This window comes from Amphiprion ocellaris, chromosome 2, assembly GCF_022539595.1.
Source record: "Amphiprion ocellaris isolate individual 3 ecotype Okinawa chromosome 2, ASM2253959v1, whole genome shotgun sequence".
Classification (NCBI taxonomy): Eukaryota; Metazoa; Chordata; class Actinopteri; family Pomacentridae; genus Amphiprion; species Amphiprion ocellaris.
Window position 1 is genome coordinate 21,385,112 of NC_072767.1, and position 20,796 is coordinate 21,405,907.

A 20,796-nucleotide genomic window follows, 5' to 3' on the forward strand; every position below is an offset into this window, starting at 1 on the left:
TCTGCCCGGGATAAATGGTGTAATTTTGGTGATTTTTTTTATAGATAACCTGTATTTTTAGAGAGATAAGCTGCATGTCAAAACACAAAGCTTTTTCTTTGTTGTTTGTTTTCAACAAACAACAAAGATGGGGTTTTTATTTTGCAATTATGATGTGTATGACAGAGTGAAGATGGGGGCAACTACATGTGTGTGGCAACAAATGATGCTGGGGTGGTGGAAAGAAGTGTCACTCTCACCTTGCAGAGTAAGTGTTTATTTGCTTCACTCGCTTTGGCATTAATTCTAGCATTTTCTGTGGAAAGCAAATGTGTAGCGAACATTTTTTAAATGTGAGGGTTAGATCTAACAGAAGTACACTGTTTTTCCAGGTGCACCCTCCATCATTGTGGAGCCGGTGGAGACAGTCGTGGATGCTGGAACCACATCTGTGCTCAACTGTCAGGCAGAAGGTGAGCCTAGCCCGATGATAGAGTGGTCCCGGCAGGGACGCCCCCGACTGGGCAACGACCGCTTCTCCACCTTGTCCAATGGTTCCCTCAGGATCAGCAGTGCCCAGAAAGGGGACACAGCTGAATATGAATGTGTGGCCAGAAACTTGCTTGGATCAGTGCTGGTCAGGGTCACTCTTACTGTACGAGGTGAGCTGGACATTGTGCACTTTTTTTAATTGTGCCATGTTTTTCAGTTGGTAAAATCAGTGACACGTTAAAGACTTTATGTGACCTTCAAAGTCTTTATATCTAAAAAACAGAGAAAACAAATACATGTCCAGATGTACCGCCTGCCTGATAACAAAGTTCATTACCTTGTTTTACAGTCCATGGAGGATACTCAGAGTGGGCAGAGTGGGCTCCTTGCAGTGTGTCCTGTGGTGCTGGTGCTCAGAATAGGCTGAGGCAGTGCAACAATCCTCTACCTGCCAATGGAGGCCGACACTGTGCAGGATCAGACTTAGAGACACGCCGTTGTCAAGGGAAACCCTGTCCAGGTGAGAGTGTTTTTCAGACAGAGGATTCCTCTTGATCTCTTAATACTTGTCAATAATGCTTGTGTGCAAATGGAACATGTGGTAACATCTGTACCTTTGTCCCTGTGCAGTGGATGGTAACTGGTCAGAGTGGTCTCTCTGGGAGGAGTGTTCACGTACCTGTGGTCAGGGCAACAGAACCAGAGTCCGAACCTGCAGTAATCCTCCAGCCCAGCATGGAGGCAGGCCATGTGAGGGAAAGGCAGTGGAGGTCATCATGTGCAGTGTCAGACCATGTCCAGGTGAAAAGAACACTATATAAAACACATTTTCTATAAATGTAGTACATACCTAAAAATTGCAGACTGTCAACGATCTAATTTCCAATGGTTGCCCCATATAGACTGCTGCTGCTGTATACAAATGGTATTTTTGAAAAAAAATCAAACTGTGTTTGACTAAGCGGAAAAAAAAGAATTCTCTCAATTTTGTATTTGCATATGGGTCACTGTTGTGTTTTTGCAACTGCTGTTAAAAGATTTACCCTGCAGTTAACATGTACCATGTGCATTAAACTTTGTTTTTACTCCAACAGTGGCAGGTAACTGGGGGTCTTGGCTACCATGGAGCCCATGCAGTGAGACCTGTGGTAAGGGTATGCAGTCCAGGATCCGGCTGTGCAACAACCCCCCTCCAGCATTTGATGGGCCGCAGTGTGAGGGCACAGACACACAAACACAAGTGTGCAAGGAGAGGCCATGTCCTGGTAAGGGCATTATTATGCTTTGAGAAACATTTTCCTTTTCACCAAGTGGATGTAAGAGTCATGGCTAAAAGCAGATTTTGAACAGATATTAGATGACTGAACCTTCTGATTCATATCTTCTGCTCTCCAGTGGATGGAAAGTGGTCGTCCTGGGTGAGCTGGGGAGCCTGCAGTGTTTCCTGTGGAGGTGGGACCAGACAGAGGACACGCCTCTGTGCTAGCCCCACACCTCAGCACGGTGGCAGGCAGTGTGAGGGCAACGATGTGCATATTGACTTCTGTAACAGCGACCCCTGCCCCAGTGAGTTATTTTTATTATTTATCTTTTATTCAGTCTTGCTACTTTTATATCACAAATATCCTGCATATCTTATCCTGTGTCTTTATATCCATTTCTTTTCTTCTAACCTTTTTTTTTTTTACCACTTTATCTCAGTCAATGGTAACTGGGGTCCATGGAGCAGCTGGGGCAGCTGCAGCAAGACATGTAATGGAGGTCAGATGAGGCGCTACAGGACCTGTGACAACCCCAGACCTGCTAATGGTGGGAGAGCTTGTGCAGGTGCTGATACACAGATACAGAGATGCAGCACAGTCAACTGCCCCGGTGAGTCGGCATGTTTATGAGTGTCAGGGTCAGATGTCATACATGCTCAAACAAATGCTTAAAATGCTCTTCAAATGAAAAATGAAGTGTCTGTAAATGATACTTGTCAATGGAATATGCCTGTTTTTGTTTTATTTGGAAACATGTAGAATGTGTTTTTAATTACTCATAATTATAAACTGTGTGTTCATAGTTTTGAAGGTATCCCAAAAAGACTAAATTGCTTGTTGACCATTTGCGTGATGGTATGTATACTGTATGACTGCTTGTACAACTTACTTACTATGTGTTTACGGGGTGCATCATTGCAGTTGATGGTAACTGGGCTTCATGGCAGCCTTGGGGAGAATGTTCTGCTTCCTGTGGAAGCGGTGAGAGGACACGTGTTCGGCTCTGCAATAGTCCATCTCCCAGTAACGGTGGCCGGCCGTGTCCAGGAGACTCCACCCAGCTGTCCAGGTGTAACACGCAGGCCTGCCCAGGTAAAGCATGTCATAAAAGTGCTGTAAGTGTGTGTGGTCCTTTATACACTTGCGGCATTTACACTTAAATACCTTCTTTTGTTGTCAGGTGGGCCCCAGAAGGCTCGAGGAAACATTATAGGGAACATCAATGATGTTGAGTTTGGCATCGCCAGCCTTAATGCCACCATCACAGATAGCAAGTCTGGCAGCAAAATCATCAAAGCCACAATTTCTAATGTACCGAGGACATTAGGTCAGTCTTCCAATGGTTTCATACCACACTGCATTAAAAAGTAAGTTGTCCTCTTGAACTTTCTTAGTGTAACTAACTTTAAGGCCTTTAAATTCAAGGGCCTGCAATGAGGAAGCTCATCTCCATCCTGAACCCCATCTACTGGACCACTGCACAGGAAATAGGGGAGGCTGTCAACGGCTACACGCTAACAGGAGGCGTCTTCAGGCGAGAGACGCAGGTGGAGTTTGCTACAGGTACCAATGTCTGTGGGTTGCTTATGAAATAATGAAAACTTTACACAAACGCCTGTTAGATTAATAGGTTGACTAAGAAATATGATGTGATTGGACGTTGCCAGGTGAGATCCTGAGGATGACCCACATTGCCAGGGGCCTGGACTCTGATGGAGCGTTGTTGTTGGACATTGTAGTCAACGGACACATCTTACAGCTGCCTTCACAAGCTGACATCAGCATCAAGGTACATGGATAAAAGACTGTAAATCATTTATCACTGTTTAATGTTTTTGATTTACTAAAACTGCACTGGCTTTTTCAGCTGTGATTCCACATACTGTTGCTGCCAGCAACACTATGACCACAACTAAAAACAGCAAATTTCAAGAAAATTCTTTGTTTAAATATCAGTGTTTAGACACAGTTACTACAACAACATAAATCTTAAAGAAATAATTTCTCTTTTCTTGTAATTTAAGTAATATTTACTTGCCTGTTTACTGTTCTGCTTGCCATGATTTTTCATTTTCATGCCCTGCAGTGTGTTTTTCCTACAATGCAGACGGTTTGGGGTTTTCTAGTACAGTATGGAAATCCATTCGCAGACGCTTTAACTATGCAACAGATTAGTAATCAATGACAGTGAACACTTTTACTTGCAAAAAAAAATGCAATCTTCTGTGCCCATGTAAGGTTTTTCAGCCAAATCTTTCATATCTGAACTTTCCAGTTGGCTGTCTGACAGATAGTGACACATTCTAAATTTTTAACTGTGTTTTGGAAAATGTCAGCAACAAAGGTAAGGATAATTACTGTAATTAGCCACAAAGTAATGTTTTTCTCCCTCACTGGGCTCTCTCAGGACTACACAGAGGATTACATCCAGACGGGCCCCGGGCAGCTGTACGCTCTATCCACCCGAATGTTCAGCATCGACAAGGAAAGTGTGCCCTACTCCTGGAACCACACAATCTCCTATGACCTGTCCAAAGGGAAGATGCCGTATCTGGTAGAAATGCTGCAGGCCACAGCCATCAGTGCTCATTATCACCCACTGGACGAGGTGTTGGAGTACAGCATCCAAGCTAGTATCACTAAAGGTGAGTAGAAATACTGTATATTAAGAGACTTCAAATTGTTTTTTTGTTTTCAACCATTTTAAATTTCCTTTGCACAAACATACATTGCAATTCTTAAAGGTTTGATAAAATCATTTTTGCACCAAAAACAGAACTTTTGACAACAAGACAACACCTAACTTTGATATTCCTTCATCTGCTGGTGATCAGTGGTAGAGCATCCACTCAGAGAGAGGTAGTGTTTGGCTTTTACTGAAGCAGCAACAGGACCATTAATGTCAGAAACTTTCAAAAATCCTTATAATAGTGGTGACACTATTCATTTGAGTAACAGTTATTTAAATGGTCCCTGCAGGAGAGCCAGTTGTTCATTTAAAAATGTGAAATGGTGTCAGAAAGTTCATGAGTCACTGTCTGTCTGATGTGGCAGGGGGTATCAAGCTGTGGTGGACATTCAGCTCACATATGTAGGGTGGCAACAGTCAGCCAGTCCAGCTCTCTCTTCTCTGGCTTCCACCTTGTTTGCTTTTACTTTGGGTACTTTCCCATATAGTTCTGTAAAATAAACTTATTTTTAGTTACAACTCGCCTCCAATGTCTAGCCTTGAGCCGGGTTGTGACACTGTCTATCTATTATCTGTCTATTGCTTCAGGTATATGAGACAGATCTAGTCACTGGTCTCTTCTTAGCCGTCTGTTTTGGCACCACTGTTTGCAGCAACCTCCTCACTAGGTCCAGGCGTCCTGTCCTGATCAGAGCCCTGGATAACTCCATGACATCCGCCGTGTGTGTCCTGTAAAGGTACTTCAGCTCAGCCTTCACTACGTCCTGAGGATACCTCTCCTCTGCCTTGTCTAACCACAGCTTCAGCTGGACAGTCAAGAAGATGGACAACAATAATGCTAGACATGCCACAAAGCTTATCGTCAAAGTAACACGCGGTATTGACAGGTTTGACAGGTTAGCAACCCAATAAGCACCAAAGGATATATTAAGCAAAAAACATAAATAGGTCTTCTGATTTTCACTGTTCTCGGGTCCAGACCACTTGGTCTGATCTGTAAGCAGGTAGGCATGTGTAAATCCTGCTCACAGAACTGTGTGTGAGAGTAAAATTAGATTCAACCACACTTCTGGTGTAGGTTTAAGGTCCGTCTGGTCTGTGGCTTGCTGACTATTTAGCAGAAAACTCTCAAATCTTCTATGACACTCTGGAAGGCCTGAAGAAAACTCCTGTGTTTCTCTGTATATCTCTGGTTTCTGTATTCCAAGTCAAACAGGCTCCAACTCAAAAACCTGATCTGTGAGGGTCTCATTTAAATTAGATTTATGCTTTAAGTGAACCTATGAACATTACTGACCACAGAGTAAAGCTGTCATGAAATTAGTTTACTGTTCCATTGTAATACAGCTGTCCAACTACTTCAATAAAATTTCACTAAAAGCTGTCTCATCCATGACAAATGAACATCAAATCCATCAGTTTCATGGAGCTAATACTTAAGGCAGCAGCTTATTTAAGGCACTGATATTAGCTCATGGGCAATTTTTACCAACATAGCTAGCAGGTTCACAGAATATATAACAATTTGACAAACACTCTAGTATACAGAACATGTAGGTCTCCTATTGTTGTCAACTTAGAACAGTCTGTTAGACAGCTAACACAATTAGCACGAGTGAACGTAGATTACCCGTTAGCTGTTTGGCTAACATTGTCAATTCGGTTAACAATACCACAGTTTAGCATAACGGCTAGCTGCCTTATGCTAGAAGTTAACTCACCAGTGCCAAGTGTCACCTATTAGCGGAGAAAACAGCGTCAAGTCTCTCTAGACTCAGGCGGAAAACAGCAGGAGTCCAGGTCCTCTGCAGCTCCACCATCACAAACTCTACAACATTTCACTGATGGAGTCTCAACTCTGCTTCTCTGACCGTCAACCGACGCTAAGATCGACACAGTCTGAGGCGGGACAAACACCATTATTGGTTACTGAAGTAAAACCACCACATTCACAACTGGCTGCTTATCCGAGTCATGAAACTAATTATTATTTCATTATTATGCTTTTACATTCTTTTACATGTTTGAAGCCTTTTGGATGAAAGTCTCATATTTTAGCTGAAACGTTTTGGCCTTTGGCAGCTTGTTGGGTAGATTATTCCACTGGTTGCCTAGCAACCACATGGCAAAATCGTGGAACATGACGTCACAACCAATCAAAGCGCAAATGTTGTGACATCACTGATGATGGAATCACTAGTCTCAAAAAGGGTATAAATTGGGAAGATTTCAAGCAATACGACCAGAAACAAGGTTGACCATTTCCTGAAGACACTCTTTAGAAAAGAAGACACTTGAGACGACACTCTTAGCAACAGAACCTAGCAGCATGGCGAAAGAACTCAAAATTAAGAAGGGAAGCAGACTTGGCAACTGCCATGTGGTGGAGGATATCCTCGGAGAGGGGAGCTTTGGCATTGTAGCCAAGTGCCGTAATACGGAAACCACCAAGATAGAAGCGGTCAAAGTTAACAAAAGCGAAGAAGGTGTTCTGGAAGTGGCGATGGATGAAATAGCCATCCTGAAACGGCTGCGCCGTTTGAACCCAGACACGTGCAACATCGTACAGTGCAATGGATTTTTCTTTGACAAGGAGACCATATGCCTAAGCTTTGAACTCCTTGATCTCAGCCTTCAGGATTACCTGCAAGAGAAAAACCCCAGAGGTCTAACCACTAGAGAGCTGAGGCCTATACTGCACCAAATGGCCACAGCACTGTCTCACCTACACTCTAGCGGCATTATACATGCCGATTTAAAACCGCCCAATGTTATGGTTGTAAACCGCCATGAGCAGCCACTGAAGGTCAAACTTATTGACTTTGGTGTGGCACGTCTCGTGTCAGCGGTAAACCAAGGTGACTGGATGGGCACCCTCCATTATAGTGCACCAGAAATGCTACTTGGAGTACCATTCAATGAGTCAGTTGATATATGGGCTCTGGGACTACTGATGGTGGAGTTGGCCACTGGGTGCCAACTCTACCCTGGAAAAACGGAGTATGATGTCCTCAGATTCATCTTCGAAATGCAAGGCCAACCATGTGATGACGTCCTTGACCGTGGATGTTACACTCCTGAGTTTTTCTTCAGCCAGGAGTTCGGCACATCACGCTGGAGATTCAAGACTCCAGCAGAGTATCAGCATGGATTTTGTGCGTCAGAGACGAGAGGCATGAAACTCAATTCTCTTAATGACATTGAGAAGTATATGGTGCAAGATCTGGGATACGAAGAGGATCAAAAGATCTTTGTCAGCTTGATTAAAAGCATGCTGTCCCTTGATGCAGGCAGAAGGATCACAGCTCAAGAGGTTCTGGAGCATCGCTTCTTTGCTCCCAGCCTCCATCAGAACTCAACAGACTTCAGTGCCCGAAGTCCGGTTCTGCCTCTGTCTGCTGCATCATGGGAAGAACGCGTGGACAATAACCACCAAAATCCAGCTTCCTGGCAGTCGGCTGCATCGTGGGAAGAACGCGTGGACAATAACCACCAAAATCCAGCTTCCTGGCAGTCGGCTGCATCGTGGGAAGAACGCATGGACTTCAACCACCAAAAGCCAGCTTCCTGGCAGTCGGCTGCATCGTGGGAAGAACGCATGGGCATTAACCACCAAAGTCCAGCTTCCTGGGAGTCTGCAGCGTCATGGGAAGAACGCACTGACATTAATGACCGAAGTCCTGATCCATCCCTATGTGCTACATCATGGGAAGAGCACGGAGACGTCATTGACCAAAGTCTGGCTCCTTTTCAGTCTGCTTCGTCATGGCAACATTGCGTAGACCTAAACGACCAAAGTCCGGCTCCATGCCAGTCTGCTGGAGAAGTCTGTATCGATATTCCACATGAAACCAACCCAGACAACATCGGCTGGTTCAGACGTATTATTAGGAGGATTATGAGGGCCTTCCACACTTACATCTACTAGTGTATCAGCTACCAGCTAGCTTTCTTCACACCCCCACCCTCATTCCTCCCTCCACCCTAACCTCTACTCTATCTACCTTCACCAACTTTTTCTATCACCCCCACTCCTCACCCTTCTATTCCTCACCCCTATATCTATCTATCTATCTATCTATCTATCTATCTATCTATCTATCTATCTATCTATCTATCTATCTATCTATCTATCTATCTATCTATCTATCTATCTATCTATCTATCTATCTATCTATCTATCATCTATCTATCATCTCTCTGTCTGTCTATCTATCTATCTATCCACATATATATATATATATATATATATATATATATATATATATATATATATATATATATATATATGTATATGTATATGTTTTGTGTATATATATTTATATTTACATATTAATGACCCAAGTCCAGTGCCATCCTTGTCTACTACCTCATTGGAGAAACATAAGGAACGTGTAGACTTTAATGAACCTTAAAAAAAAAAAAAAAAAAAGAGGGAGAGCACAAAAACACAAACCTTTGGCTAATTGGATACTCTAAATTTGCCCCCCCCCCCCCATGCTGCATGTGTTTGTTTGTACCACATTCTGGTTATTGATTGTTGTTGTACAAACACTGTTGCTTTTGATATTAACACATTTAAAGCTTGGAAGGTTGTTTTATTGCTGATCAGGATTGATGTGGTAGAATAGAGCTTGTTGTCGTTCCAACAATATCACTGTTTCCTTCATTCAAGGTGCACATATTGTAGCTTGCAGGTGTCCTGCACTCTTTTTGACCACAACTTTAAAACCATTGCAATGAAAACTGAATGCATTTTCTTGTATTTGTTTACATTCAAGTTGTGGGATCTAATGTCTATGTGTGTGTGTAAATGATGCAGAAATCTACAGTCATTTCAAACCTGATTCCTCAACGCTTTATCACAGAGAAACTAGTCTGAGTAATAATTACAAGGATTCCTCTCTCTGTGTGTGTGTGTGTGTGTGTGTGTGTGTGTGTGTGTGTGTGTGTGTGTGTGTGTGTGTGTGTGTGTGTGTGTGTGTGTGTGTGTGTGTGTGTGTGTGTGTGCGCGTGTGAAGCAAGAACTTGGATCTTTTAACATCATCTTTCTGATCTTCCATTCTATTTTCTTTTTCAGTTCAGCACAATGTTCGCATGTGACCATTCGTCATAGCTGAGTCATTCATAGTCCTCAGTTGCAGCAAGGAGCGCAGAAGTTTTTACATTTTTTATAAGATCTGGTGCAATTGGTTTATCTGTCCACTTTTGAGATGAGACAAGTAGAATAAAATGGTTTTACTGAAATATCACCATTTTAAACTTAGATTTGGCCTAATTTTCCTGATGGAACTGCAAACCACATATGATTTGTTCAGGGACTGTTGCAAAGTTCAAAACAGTTTCTGACTATTCTGTAAATGGTGTCATTTTGTTAATTTTTAAAAATAGTTATAAACATTTATACAGTATATCTAAATAGCAAAGGGCTGTGGGAAAATACCTGCACACTGTTGTAATACTTGTGTACTTTCAAACCATTTACAGAACCTGCCCATGAAAAACTAGCCAAAAGCATTGGAGATTTCTTTTTCATTTTGTTGTAAATCTTTTATGGAACTGCACAAACAAAAACAAAAAAAAATACATTAAGGCGACAACAAAGTCATTATGTCCAGTGCTTGCCACGTTGACTAGATTTTCCCTGTTCTCTTCCAAAATAACTCTTTACTGTTAACCTGTGAACATTTTTCAGATCTTACATTTTTCAGTCAAAATATCAGCTTTATATTAGATAATTATATTACCAAAAAAAACCCAGAAATGGCTAGAAGATGAACCTGGTATCAAAACATAGGCAACAAAAAGAGACCTACCATATGTTCTGATTAATTTTGAACAACCACCTAATCTACATGGTGATATGACCCTTGAAACATTACCCAACATGCACCATTTAAAGTTATAAAAAACATGTAACCGGTGCAGTTTTGCTACTGAATGTATGATATACCTCTTGATATTGGGTTACAGAAAAGCTGGTTACAGAAAAAAAACATGCTGAACAAAACAAGGTTTTTGCTTTAGAGTGACACAAGGGGTGAAATCTGTCCTTTTTTTTTTTTTTTTATTAACTGGTGTAGTGACTAGTGTAAAATATTAATGTAATATTTCGTGATCACAGCTGAGAGATACAGAGTGGAAATCTTGTCCTGGTGACAAATTATCTAATGAGGGAATATGCTGGTAGTTTTTCAATCTGTTTTTTAATTCATTGCAACTCAGATCATTTGTTCTGTATATACTTATGTACACTAATTAGGTATTTTCTATTTGTAGTTATTTTGATGACTACTTGTTTCACAAATTAACTGTACTTTTACTTGTGTTGTCAGACAGAATAGATGTTACACGCATTCAGAATGTTCACTGTCAACACGGAGTTTCATTGAATCATACCAGTGTTTTTCATGCCGTGGCTCCTGTACTAAATTCACACAAACATCAGAAGTAAGTTTGTTGTATTAATTCAAAAATATTATATCAATATAATACAAACTGGTTAATTTAGTTGACCTTAACGTTTTTAAATTTTAGCTAACAAAGTACAATTGTATGGAACCTGCTGACAAGAAGAAAGCAGAAGTCGATGAGTACTTTTGTTTCAGTGTGTATATAATCAACAAATAAATTACGGTATCATACTACAGATGAGGTTAAAACATTTTTAAGCCCCAGAGAGAAATTATAAAGCGACCCAGGAAAAAAATTATATAAAGTAATTAAAGTATCTTTACTGACTCCAACTTCAAAGTTCTGAACACAATAATGCATAAATAGTTATACACATACAACTACATTATTCTTAAATATGCCATTCTGCATAATAACTTTAAGTATAGTTTGATGTAAATTCTTTTTGTACTTTTACTGAAGTATAAATTGACATGCATTTCTTGTATAACTTATAGAATAGAAAGATACAAAGAAAAAGAAGTACAAAAAATAAAATAGAACTTCAACAGACTGTTTATACCTGTTTTTAATACTAAAATATGTTGTCTGGAGGGAATATCCCCCACTCTAAACTGCCAACCATAAAACAAAGGTGCCACCTAGTGACGATAGCAGGCAATCGTTTGTATGTAAATAGTATTGAGAACTCAGCACTTTTACTTAAGTACTGAATATTTCCATTTTATGCTTCTATATACTTCTACTTCACAGGATTTCAGAGGGATATTGTACTTTCTACTCCATTACATTCATATTTCAGTTATGTAATATATGATAATATACAACCATCAAGCATAACATTTTGACCACCTGCCTAATATTGTGTTGGTCCACCTTTTGCTGCTAAAACAGCCCAGAGCTGTCGAGGACTCCACTGGAGCCCTGAAGATGTGCTGTGGCATCTGGCACCAAGAAGTTAGCAGCATATCCTTTAAGTCGTGGAAGTTGCGAGGTGGGGCCTTCATGGATCGGACTTGTTTGTCCAGAATATCCCACAGCTGCTGGATTGGATTGATATCTGGGGAATGTGGAGGCCAAGTCGACGAAATAGAGTTGACTTGGCCTCAAACCTTTCCTTAACCATTTTTGCTTTGTGGCACGGCACATTATCCTGCAGAAAGAGGCCACAGCCATCAGGGAATACCATTTCCATGAAAGGGTGTGTATGGTCTGCAACAATGAGGTTGGTGGTACGTGTCAAAGTAACATCCACATGGATGGCAGGACCCAAGGTTCCCCAGCAGAACATTGCCCAAAGCGTCACACTGCCTTCGCCGGCTTGCATTCTTCCTATAGTGCATCCTGGTGCTGTTTGTTTCCCAGGTAAACGACTCACATGCACCCGTGATTCATCAGACCAGGTCACCTTCTTCCATTGCTCCATGGTCCAGTTCTGATGCTCACGTGTTCATTGTTGGTGCTTTCTGTGGTTCACATGGGTCAGCATGGACACCCTGACTGGTCTACAGCTATGCAGCCCCATACGCAACAAACTGCAATGCACCCTTCTAGCAATCTGAGCAACAGTGTCTCGTCTGTTGGATTGGACCACATGGACCAGCCTTCACTCCCCACGTGCACCAATGAGCCATGACCCTGTTGCCGGTTCGCCACTGTTCCTTCCTTGAACCATTTTTTATAGATACAGACCACTGCAGACCAGGAACACCCCACAAGAGCTGCAGTTTTGGAGATGCTCTGACCCAGTCATCTAGCCATCACAGTTTAGTCCTTGTCAAACTGGCTCAAATCCTTATGCTTGTTCATTTTTCCTGCTTCTAACATCAACTTTGAGGACAAAATGTTCACTTGCTGCCTAACATATCCAACCCACTAACAGGTGCCATGATGAAGAGATAATCATTGTTATCCACTTCACCTGTCAGTGGTCACAATGTTATGCCTGATCAGTGTATATTGTGAAAAAATGTTAATTCTGGTATTTTTCACTTCTTGCATCTGTCTTCTTTACATAATAACTTTTATTTGAAGTGTACGTGTGTCAAACATAATTTAAATTCAAGCATCATGTGTTCTCAATTCCAGGTGATCGCAGTAACCAGTGTCCTCAAGGCTTCACTTTGGTGTCTGCAGGTCCTTACTGTGCAGGTAATGCTGATCTCAACACATTATTCTCTTCCTTCTTCAGTCAATATTCATAACAATTCAGATAATGTTACTTTAAAATATGTCTGTTTATTATTTCCACTTTGTTTTTTGTTTGCGTATCATTTATGTGCTGCAGATGAGAATGAATGTGAGGTTGGGAACCCCTGTTCTCATGCCTGCCACAACGCCATGGGTACCTACTACTGCTCCTGTCCTCGAGGCCTCACCATCTCAGCTGACGGCAGGACCTGTCAGGGTAAAAAACGCACAGCCACATGCTGTACTTTAGATTAAACCTAAGATTTATGATCACACAAATACTCACTTAATCCACTGCTCTCCTCTCTCTCAGACATTGATGAGTGCTCACTGGGTGGGAATGTGTGCCATCATGGACAAGACTGCGAGAACACAATCGGCTCTTACAGATGTGTCATGCGCTGTGGCCGTGGCTTCAGGAGAACAGCCGATGGTCTCAGCTGCACAGGTACATCTACAGGTGACAGTAAGTGTTTTGTTACTGATTTGTTTTAACAAGTATTTTTAAAATAATGTGGAACATGTTCTTTGTTTCTCAGATGTGAATGAATGTCAGGAGTCCAATCCATGTAATCAACACTGTTTGAATACCATTGGTAGCTACCGCTGTGCCTGTGAGCCAGGCTTTCAACTCAGGAACAGACGCTGTATAGGTGAGACAGCTCTATTTTATTTTCTTGCAAACAAGCCCCAACAATCTGTTGTTATTCTGGATTTATTCTCTTTTCTCTCTGTTCACCTCAGACATAAATGAGTGCAGACAGAGGGTTTGTCGTTCAGATCAGCAGTGTAAAAACACACGGGGTGGTTACACCTGTATCGACCTGTGTCCCAATGGAATGACCAAAGGTGGGAATGGAACATGTGTAGGTGAGTGTCCAGCAACTTTAAAGGCGATATAGTAAAAATCCATGTCCATTATTGTGTTATGTGTTAATTTTAAACTTGGAGATGTAAGGTAAAAGCTATGAAGACATTTAGTTCTGCCGTATATTTACTGTATTTTAATTCAGCTGAATTCCCAACAAGAAAAGCCCTCAGAGAGCGCAGTACTCTGCCAAGGCTGCTCAGCTGTTGTATGATTTTCAACGGATGAAATCTTCAAAAAATATGTGGCGCGCAGCATTCGATTTGTAGTAGGATCGCAAACATGTGATCATCAGCAGGCAGCTGACGTAGTGTTCACTTGTAGTCATAGTTACAGTGATGCTATGCTGTTATCTCACAATGATACAAAAATCTTTAACACATCCGTGAATCCAGACTATAAGCCGCATCACAGCCAAAATCTAATCTCCTTGTGTCATGTCTGACTTCCCCTGAAAATTTCATCCAAATCCGTTATTCCGTTTTTTAGCACTGTTGCTAACACACAGACAGACAGACAGACAAACCAACGTCAACCATCACAAAACTCCGCCACGTTCCTTGGCGGAGCAATACTGTCGTTCTCATTTACATATTTTCTGTCTCTGTTGTCAGACAACAGTAATGACTGTAAAATATTGACTGAAACAGCCCATTAAGTCCACATGTTAACCAGCAGTCACTTTAGAGCCACTTCTAAGCTGCTGCAATGTTGTCTGACAAACTCATTATACACATGATTTCTAAACAACAGAATTTGGCAATATTTCCATGTGAAATTATCGCTAGAATAATTTCACTTTATTGCTAGAAGCAATAGAAAGGCCTATTCTCACACACACAATTTTATCTGTGTCAGCTGCCATGAACTCAGTCAATCACACATGCAGTGTCTTCTTCCTGAAGGGGGCGTGGACAGCGTGAGCGCATTCGCTTACTATCTATAATGAGGAATCCTGAGTCTCACTTATACATTAATATTTAATATGAATTGAAGAATTGAAAGCACATACATGGACTTTCTTGGTTTAGAAAACCACAGTTCTCTGTGATTAATACACAAGAGCGCTGCTGTAGCCAACTTCCCCAAGAAGGATGCCTAATTTAACATTACACAGAGTTTTGTATGAGAATGTGCTTCTATCTGATTGGTCTATAGTTGAGGGAATCCGCGGTTTAAACTTGAACCCCTCTAAACATCTGAGATAATGTTCAAGACCCTCTCATTCATTCACAGATCAACCCAACTCTTTTATGTTGCGTATAATGCAACGTGTATATCAGTATTAAGCCAGCAGTGTGTTTAATAGAAATAGTAAAAATAATAAATCCTAACAACAGCAGCTGCATTAAATCCTACAGACACTGAAACAACCTGTTCAGAATATGACTAAAACCAGGGATTGTACAGTCATGGTGAAATAAACCACCTTTTCAGTATTTAGAGCCAAAAAATTAGCTTTTGAAATTGAAAGACTTTGAAAGACCATTAATTTGGAAAGGGGCACAATATGGGACCTTTGAACAGGATAGCCTCTGCAAAATAACAACTAGAAAGTAAGACAGACTGGGAGATTTTAGTTTTTACATGCTGAGCTACTAAGGCTGGATTCATAGTCGATTGTTGATGTCATTATGTCTCTTTGTGATCTGTCGTAGACATCGATGAGTGCAGAGACGGTACTCATCAGTGCAGATACAACCAGATCTGTGAGAATACCAGAGGCAGCTACCACTGTACCTGTCCACGAGGCTTCAGATCTCAGGGAGTAGGACGGCCCTGTGTTGGTACGTACATCACTTGTGTCAGCTTCTCACTGTCAGCACCTCATCAGGAATGGGCAAAACATAAATACAGATATTCAAAGAGCCTCATTTGCAGTAATTAGGTCATACCTCAGTTTGCTACGGTGTCATTCTGTGTAGTATGTACAGCAATTATTAACTTTTAAGGATTTTGCACTGCTCTGCTCTGGCACTTCAGCTTGCTTGCATCTACCAACATCTTTTTCTTGTTGATAACGACTCACCCCCATGTAAACACCTTAAACGTCTGCTGCCATCTGCATTGTATCATATCAGAATGTCCCGTCATTGCTTGCTTCCATTACTAAATGCTGCCATAAAAACTGCTGATTAACTCTTTATGTTAAATGCAAACAGTCTCTTGTTTTTGCACAGCTGCACTGCATGGTCTCAGATCCTTTAAAACTCATCTCCACTGTTAGATAACTGTTAGAGAAAAGGTTTGGAGGGAAGGGAAACTGAAAATAAAAGGCTCCTCGTTCGGCACATTGACCATAAAAAGACCAGCACCATCACCTCACACCTCTCTCTGTCTCTCTGTTTCCTTTCAACTTCTTCTAGTTGTGACTTTCCAAATGGTTTCCAACATCTTTATGTTTGGATCTGGCTATTTCCTGGTTTTGCTTTGTAATGGCATTCGCTGTCCCCCCCGTTACATTAACACTGGACGACGAGGCCTTTTCATCAAATACTGTATATAGTACGCATCTATCATGAATTGGGTTTTGTAGCTGATATATTTCATATCTGATATCATTTTTCAGATAAAATGTGACAGAGATTCAGTCATTCAGTCTTTTTTTGATATGAGAGGTAGCAATTCTCTCATTCAAATTACACATATGTGAATAGTTTCAATACATTTCTGTCTCAGGGACATGAAAATGTATTGTTATGAAGTGGGGTAATGACATATCCCCTTTTTCCCCCTCATCCTCATCTTTCTCCTCTATTTGTTCCATCTTATTTGTTCCTGTCATCACTCTAAATATCTTTTCTTTTCACTTGTGCATTATTTTTGCACACTATCCCCCCTCCAACCTTCCTTTCTGTCATTTCCATCTTTTCCTGGTGCTGGTCTTTCTTTGTGCCGGTGGCAGACATAAATGAGTGTGAGCGGCTTCCACAGCCTTGTGCCCACCAGTGCATCAACACTCCTGGCAGCTTCAAGTGCACCTGCCCACCGGGCCGCCACCTGCTGGGGGATGGCAAGTCCTGCGCTGGGCTGGAGCGGCTGCCCAGCTATGAAAGTTACTCATACGGCTACCGTACATCTCAGTCCTCTCCTGAGCACAGCGCCAACCAGCGGCTCTACCACAACCTGGCATCTCACAGCTACCACTCCTACGCAGCCGCCTCAAGGGGGCGCTACAGGAGCCGTAGCCGCAGAGACACTGGCACACACTCCTCACAACAGGGCCTCCTGGCTTGTCAGCAGGGCTTTGAGGCCAGAGCTGGCCGCTGCTTAGGTAACTATGGAGGTCAGGCAGGGATGAGATGAGGGAGAGGATGAAGCTGAACTGATTCTGCTGCTGAAAGATTTGCTGTAAATATGGACTGAAATTGATACATCATTTGTGTTTTCTGATGTTCTCTGTATCATTCATTGGCTCTTGGTGTTTTTGTGACAGATATTAACGAGTGTGAAGTGAGAGACACCTGCCAGCATGAATGCATGAACACACCAGGAAGCCACAGGTGTCTGTGTCCTGCTGGGTACCGGCTCATGGCCAACGGCAAAACGTGTCAAGGTGAGAACCTCACACTGAAGGATGTACTACAAAGTTTAATGAGTTAGCAGGTATGTCAAAGCCAATTTTCAGTGTCACAGCGGTAACTCTCCTTTACCCAGCGGGATCACCATGGCAACTTAATGCTGCACAGCCAACCTGCTCAGGAGGAGGTTCTGTTCAGAGTTTCAGGAACTGAAATCAGCCATAAAAAGTCAAGTCATATCCAGTGTAACAATACAGATTCTCAGCAGTCGTGTTGGAAACGCATAGAGAACTGATTGTTCTATGGATATTTATCACAGAGGATATTCAATCAGTATGTGAATGTCACTTTGATTTGGCCAAATATCATCATGGGGCAGTGTCAGTCTTCAGTGCACTTCTTCAATATAATGTTTAAATGAATAAAGTTCAAAGTTTAAGAGCTCTAATGTGCATGTTAGAAATAATCAGCTATATTAGCAGTGCATTGTGTGGTAAAACAAATGTTTAACTTATACTGACCGTTTTCTACCATTATCATGATACCCATTATCCTGGGTTTTTGATTTTTTCATACCAGCTAACAAAGAGAAAGTCAGGCTATGTTCAGCTTACTTTGTAGTACAGCCCTCAGTTTTCTCTTAAGTTACTCTGTTGACTCATTCATGACATGAGCAGTGAGCAAATTCTACATACTAGACCGTGACCTGTTGACCCTGTAGCATGTAACAGTCTCTGTATGATGAGCTGTTTTCTGTATCTACAGACATAGACGAGTGTCTGGAACAGAACATCCAGTGTGGAGCTAACCGGATGTGCTTCAACATGAGAGGCAGTTACCAGTGTATTGACACACCCTGTCCACCAAACTACCAGAGGGATCCAGCCACAGGGTAAACCGTCACAGAAATACACTTCTACCACTTAGTCAGCCCATTAAGGAGATACAACATGCCCACAAACTAAAAGATGCATTCATTCTAAGTCATTATTTTCCTCTCACAAGACTATTTATATTTTGGTTCACTTTAGAGAAGCTATGATATGAAAAATTGTACACATATTTTACGTATTCTGCATAAAACGGTACAATCTTTCAACATTCAACTGTCTGTTTGCAACAAGGCTTACACCAGGGATATTGTAAGCATTGTAGAATGAACAACCTGTGCTGTGTTTTAAACTGACACTTAAAACACACATTCTTGGAGCAAGTGAGACTTGTTAAATAAGGGTATAACCTGGGGCCTTCAAACTTCAACGTATCAGTTCATTGAAGGAAAAAAAATCCCACACAGGGCCATTGTTTTATTGATTTATGCACACTATTTTGTTTTGGGTTTTTTTGCAGAATGGAAAGTAGCGTTCATTTAGTGCATGTGTTGGTGTGTTTTGGTTGTATTGAACCTGAACACCGCATGATTTAGCTATCATGATGCAGTCCATACATCCTTTAATCAAGTCAAAAGCACGTCAAGTGTGCTTTTGGTTTGTTTAACTTCAACAAAACTATTATTTTTACTTCGCTCCCCCACACTATATTCAACTAAAATCCCCTTTGTTGTAGGTTCTGCCTGAAGAACTGCCCACCAAATGACCTGGAATGTGCACTGAGTCCTTATGCTCTGGAATACAAGCTGCTGTCTCTTCCGTTTGGCATCGCAGCCAACCAGGACCTCATCAGGCTGGTGGCCTACACACAAGACGGGGTGATGCACCCCAGAACCACCTTCCTGGTAGTGGATGAGGACGTCACGTTGCCTTTTGCCCTGAGAGATGAGAACCTGAAGGGAGTGCTGTTCACCACTCGGGCGCTACGAGAGCCCCACACGTACCGCATGAAGGTCCGAGCCCTCTCCTACAGCGAAGACGGAGGCATCGAGTACCAGACCACCTTCATTGTGTACATCGCCGTCTCTGCCTACCCCTACTGAGAGCACTTTCAATGATGTAAAGCAAAGGTGTGGCAATGGATTGCATCCTCCACATGCAGCACCACTAAGAGAGGGACATGGTGCAGCGAGCGGGTGTGGTTTTGGACAAGTGACCACATCGGTAAACAGACTGAAAAAATGACTTATATTGAGTGTGTGAGCAAGGCCAGTAGTGCATGGAGCCCTGAAGACCAAAGAAAGTAGAGTGAAAGTGAATCTAAAACAGGCTGCTGGAGGTTAACAGGAGGAAACTTGGATAAAAGTGGCTATTTTTTTTTGGCTTAAATCCCTGGAAGCCTCATTTCAGTCTGTCATGATGAAATTTTTCAAATGCTTGATGTTTTGTTGTGTTAATTTCCCCACCTCCCCTTCAAATTTATTTATATGACTAATTAGATCTGACTCCTTAAACCCAAAACGTCCACTACTCTGAAAGTAGTTTTCAACCCTTTTTAAGAAACCCTCCCTTGTCTGTTATTTACATCTACCTATCATTAACTTATTGGGAAGTGCTTGAACATAAATAAAGGAGCAGTTCCCACCTTTGTTTAGCCCTTGTGGCATTAAATAATAAAGTTGAGGTGTGACTGTTCAGATATGGTGCTCATATTGGCAAAAGTGAACTTCCCCGTCACATATTGTGCATCCCCAGGTAGCGGCCCATCATACACACAAGATGGAAGATAGAAACCCTGTCAGTTGATGCTCTGATTACTTCATCAGTGTAAAGCTATAATGTTCCATCTGATAGCTGATGCCAAGATGTATTTTAGTTTTTTGGACTTGTACATAAATGTTGTTTTTGTCATAATGTATTTGTACTTACTGTATCCATTTTGTAATAAAAACTGCAATAAATGAATACACTGAACTCAAGAATTATGTGTGTTTGCAGCACTCCAGCATGAAACTGAACTTGATCCGCATTGAGCTGGTCACATCTGGGACACAAACTTCTATTAATTACACAACAATTTTTTAAAGAGTTCATTTAGGAATTTAAAAAAAGTTTGCAAGTGTGATAATTAAGACAAATTTACTAAGCTGCTGACATAATCGTACATTTAATTACATGTGTCCTCTGAGCAAGAATAGCAAATCAGAGAAGATTTACCTTCCATCTGCTATGATGGTCTTAAATACAATCTTTAGCTTTTACTCAATAAGACCCCATTTGGGGGGTGACCAGGGGCGGATCCACTGGGGTGGCATAGGGTGGCAACTGCCACCCCTAGAAGATGCCTTGCCACCCCGGCTGCCACCGCAGTTCTGAACAATCTAATTCAAAAATATGTATATGAAAGGTTGTGGCCGGCCGTAAAGAGCGAAAGTCCAGGAAAGACGAATAACGAGTGAAACTCCGATGTCCGAGTGCTTTCGAATGCACCGTGTAGACATAACGTACTGTACAGTCTATGCTGCTACCATAGACTGTATATACCAGGGGT

At 41.7% G+C, this 20,796-nt stretch overlaps 1 protein-coding gene across 2 annotated transcripts in view; it reads left to right on the plus strand.

Moving 5' to 3' along the window:
• The window catches only part of hmcn1 (hemicentin 1), a 104,007-nt gene extending 83,780 nt beyond the window's left edge, over nucleotides 1–20,227 (plus strand). The window contains exons 86-107 of one of the 2 annotated variants that reach the window (XM_055019030.1): nucleotides 166–247; nucleotides 372–641; nucleotides 821–991; nucleotides 1,102–1,272; nucleotides 1,566–1,736; nucleotides 1,867–2,037; nucleotides 2,173–2,343; nucleotides 2,655–2,825; nucleotides 2,914–3,060; nucleotides 3,159–3,296; nucleotides 3,401–3,522; nucleotides 4,141–4,378; nucleotides 12,925–12,987; nucleotides 13,124–13,243; nucleotides 13,340–13,474; nucleotides 13,566–13,679; nucleotides 13,771–13,896; nucleotides 15,553–15,681; nucleotides 16,800–17,168; nucleotides 17,331–17,450; nucleotides 18,181–18,307; nucleotides 18,982–20,227. In XM_055019030.1, the coding sequence (XP_054875005.1) occupies nucleotides 166–247; nucleotides 372–641; nucleotides 821–991; nucleotides 1,102–1,272; nucleotides 1,566–1,736; nucleotides 1,867–2,037; nucleotides 2,173–2,343; nucleotides 2,655–2,825; nucleotides 2,914–3,060; nucleotides 3,159–3,296; nucleotides 3,401–3,522; nucleotides 4,141–4,378; nucleotides 12,925–12,987; nucleotides 13,124–13,243; nucleotides 13,340–13,474; nucleotides 13,566–13,679; nucleotides 13,771–13,896; nucleotides 15,553–15,681; nucleotides 16,800–17,168; nucleotides 17,331–17,450; nucleotides 18,181–18,307; nucleotides 18,982–19,348 (3,693 nt within the window). In that variant the 3' untranslated portion in view covers nucleotides 19,349–20,227. The remainder of the gene's footprint in view (nucleotides 1–165; nucleotides 248–371; nucleotides 642–820; nucleotides 992–1,101; nucleotides 1,273–1,565; nucleotides 1,737–1,866; nucleotides 2,038–2,172; nucleotides 2,344–2,654; nucleotides 2,826–2,913; nucleotides 3,061–3,158; nucleotides 3,297–3,400; nucleotides 3,523–4,140; nucleotides 4,379–12,924; nucleotides 12,988–13,123; nucleotides 13,244–13,339; nucleotides 13,475–13,565; nucleotides 13,680–13,770; nucleotides 13,897–15,552; nucleotides 15,682–16,799; nucleotides 17,169–17,330; nucleotides 17,451–18,180; nucleotides 18,308–18,981) is intronic. The other variant, XM_035945611.2, reaches the window with a different exon arrangement.
• Nucleotides 20,228–20,796: the final 569 nt, after the last annotated feature.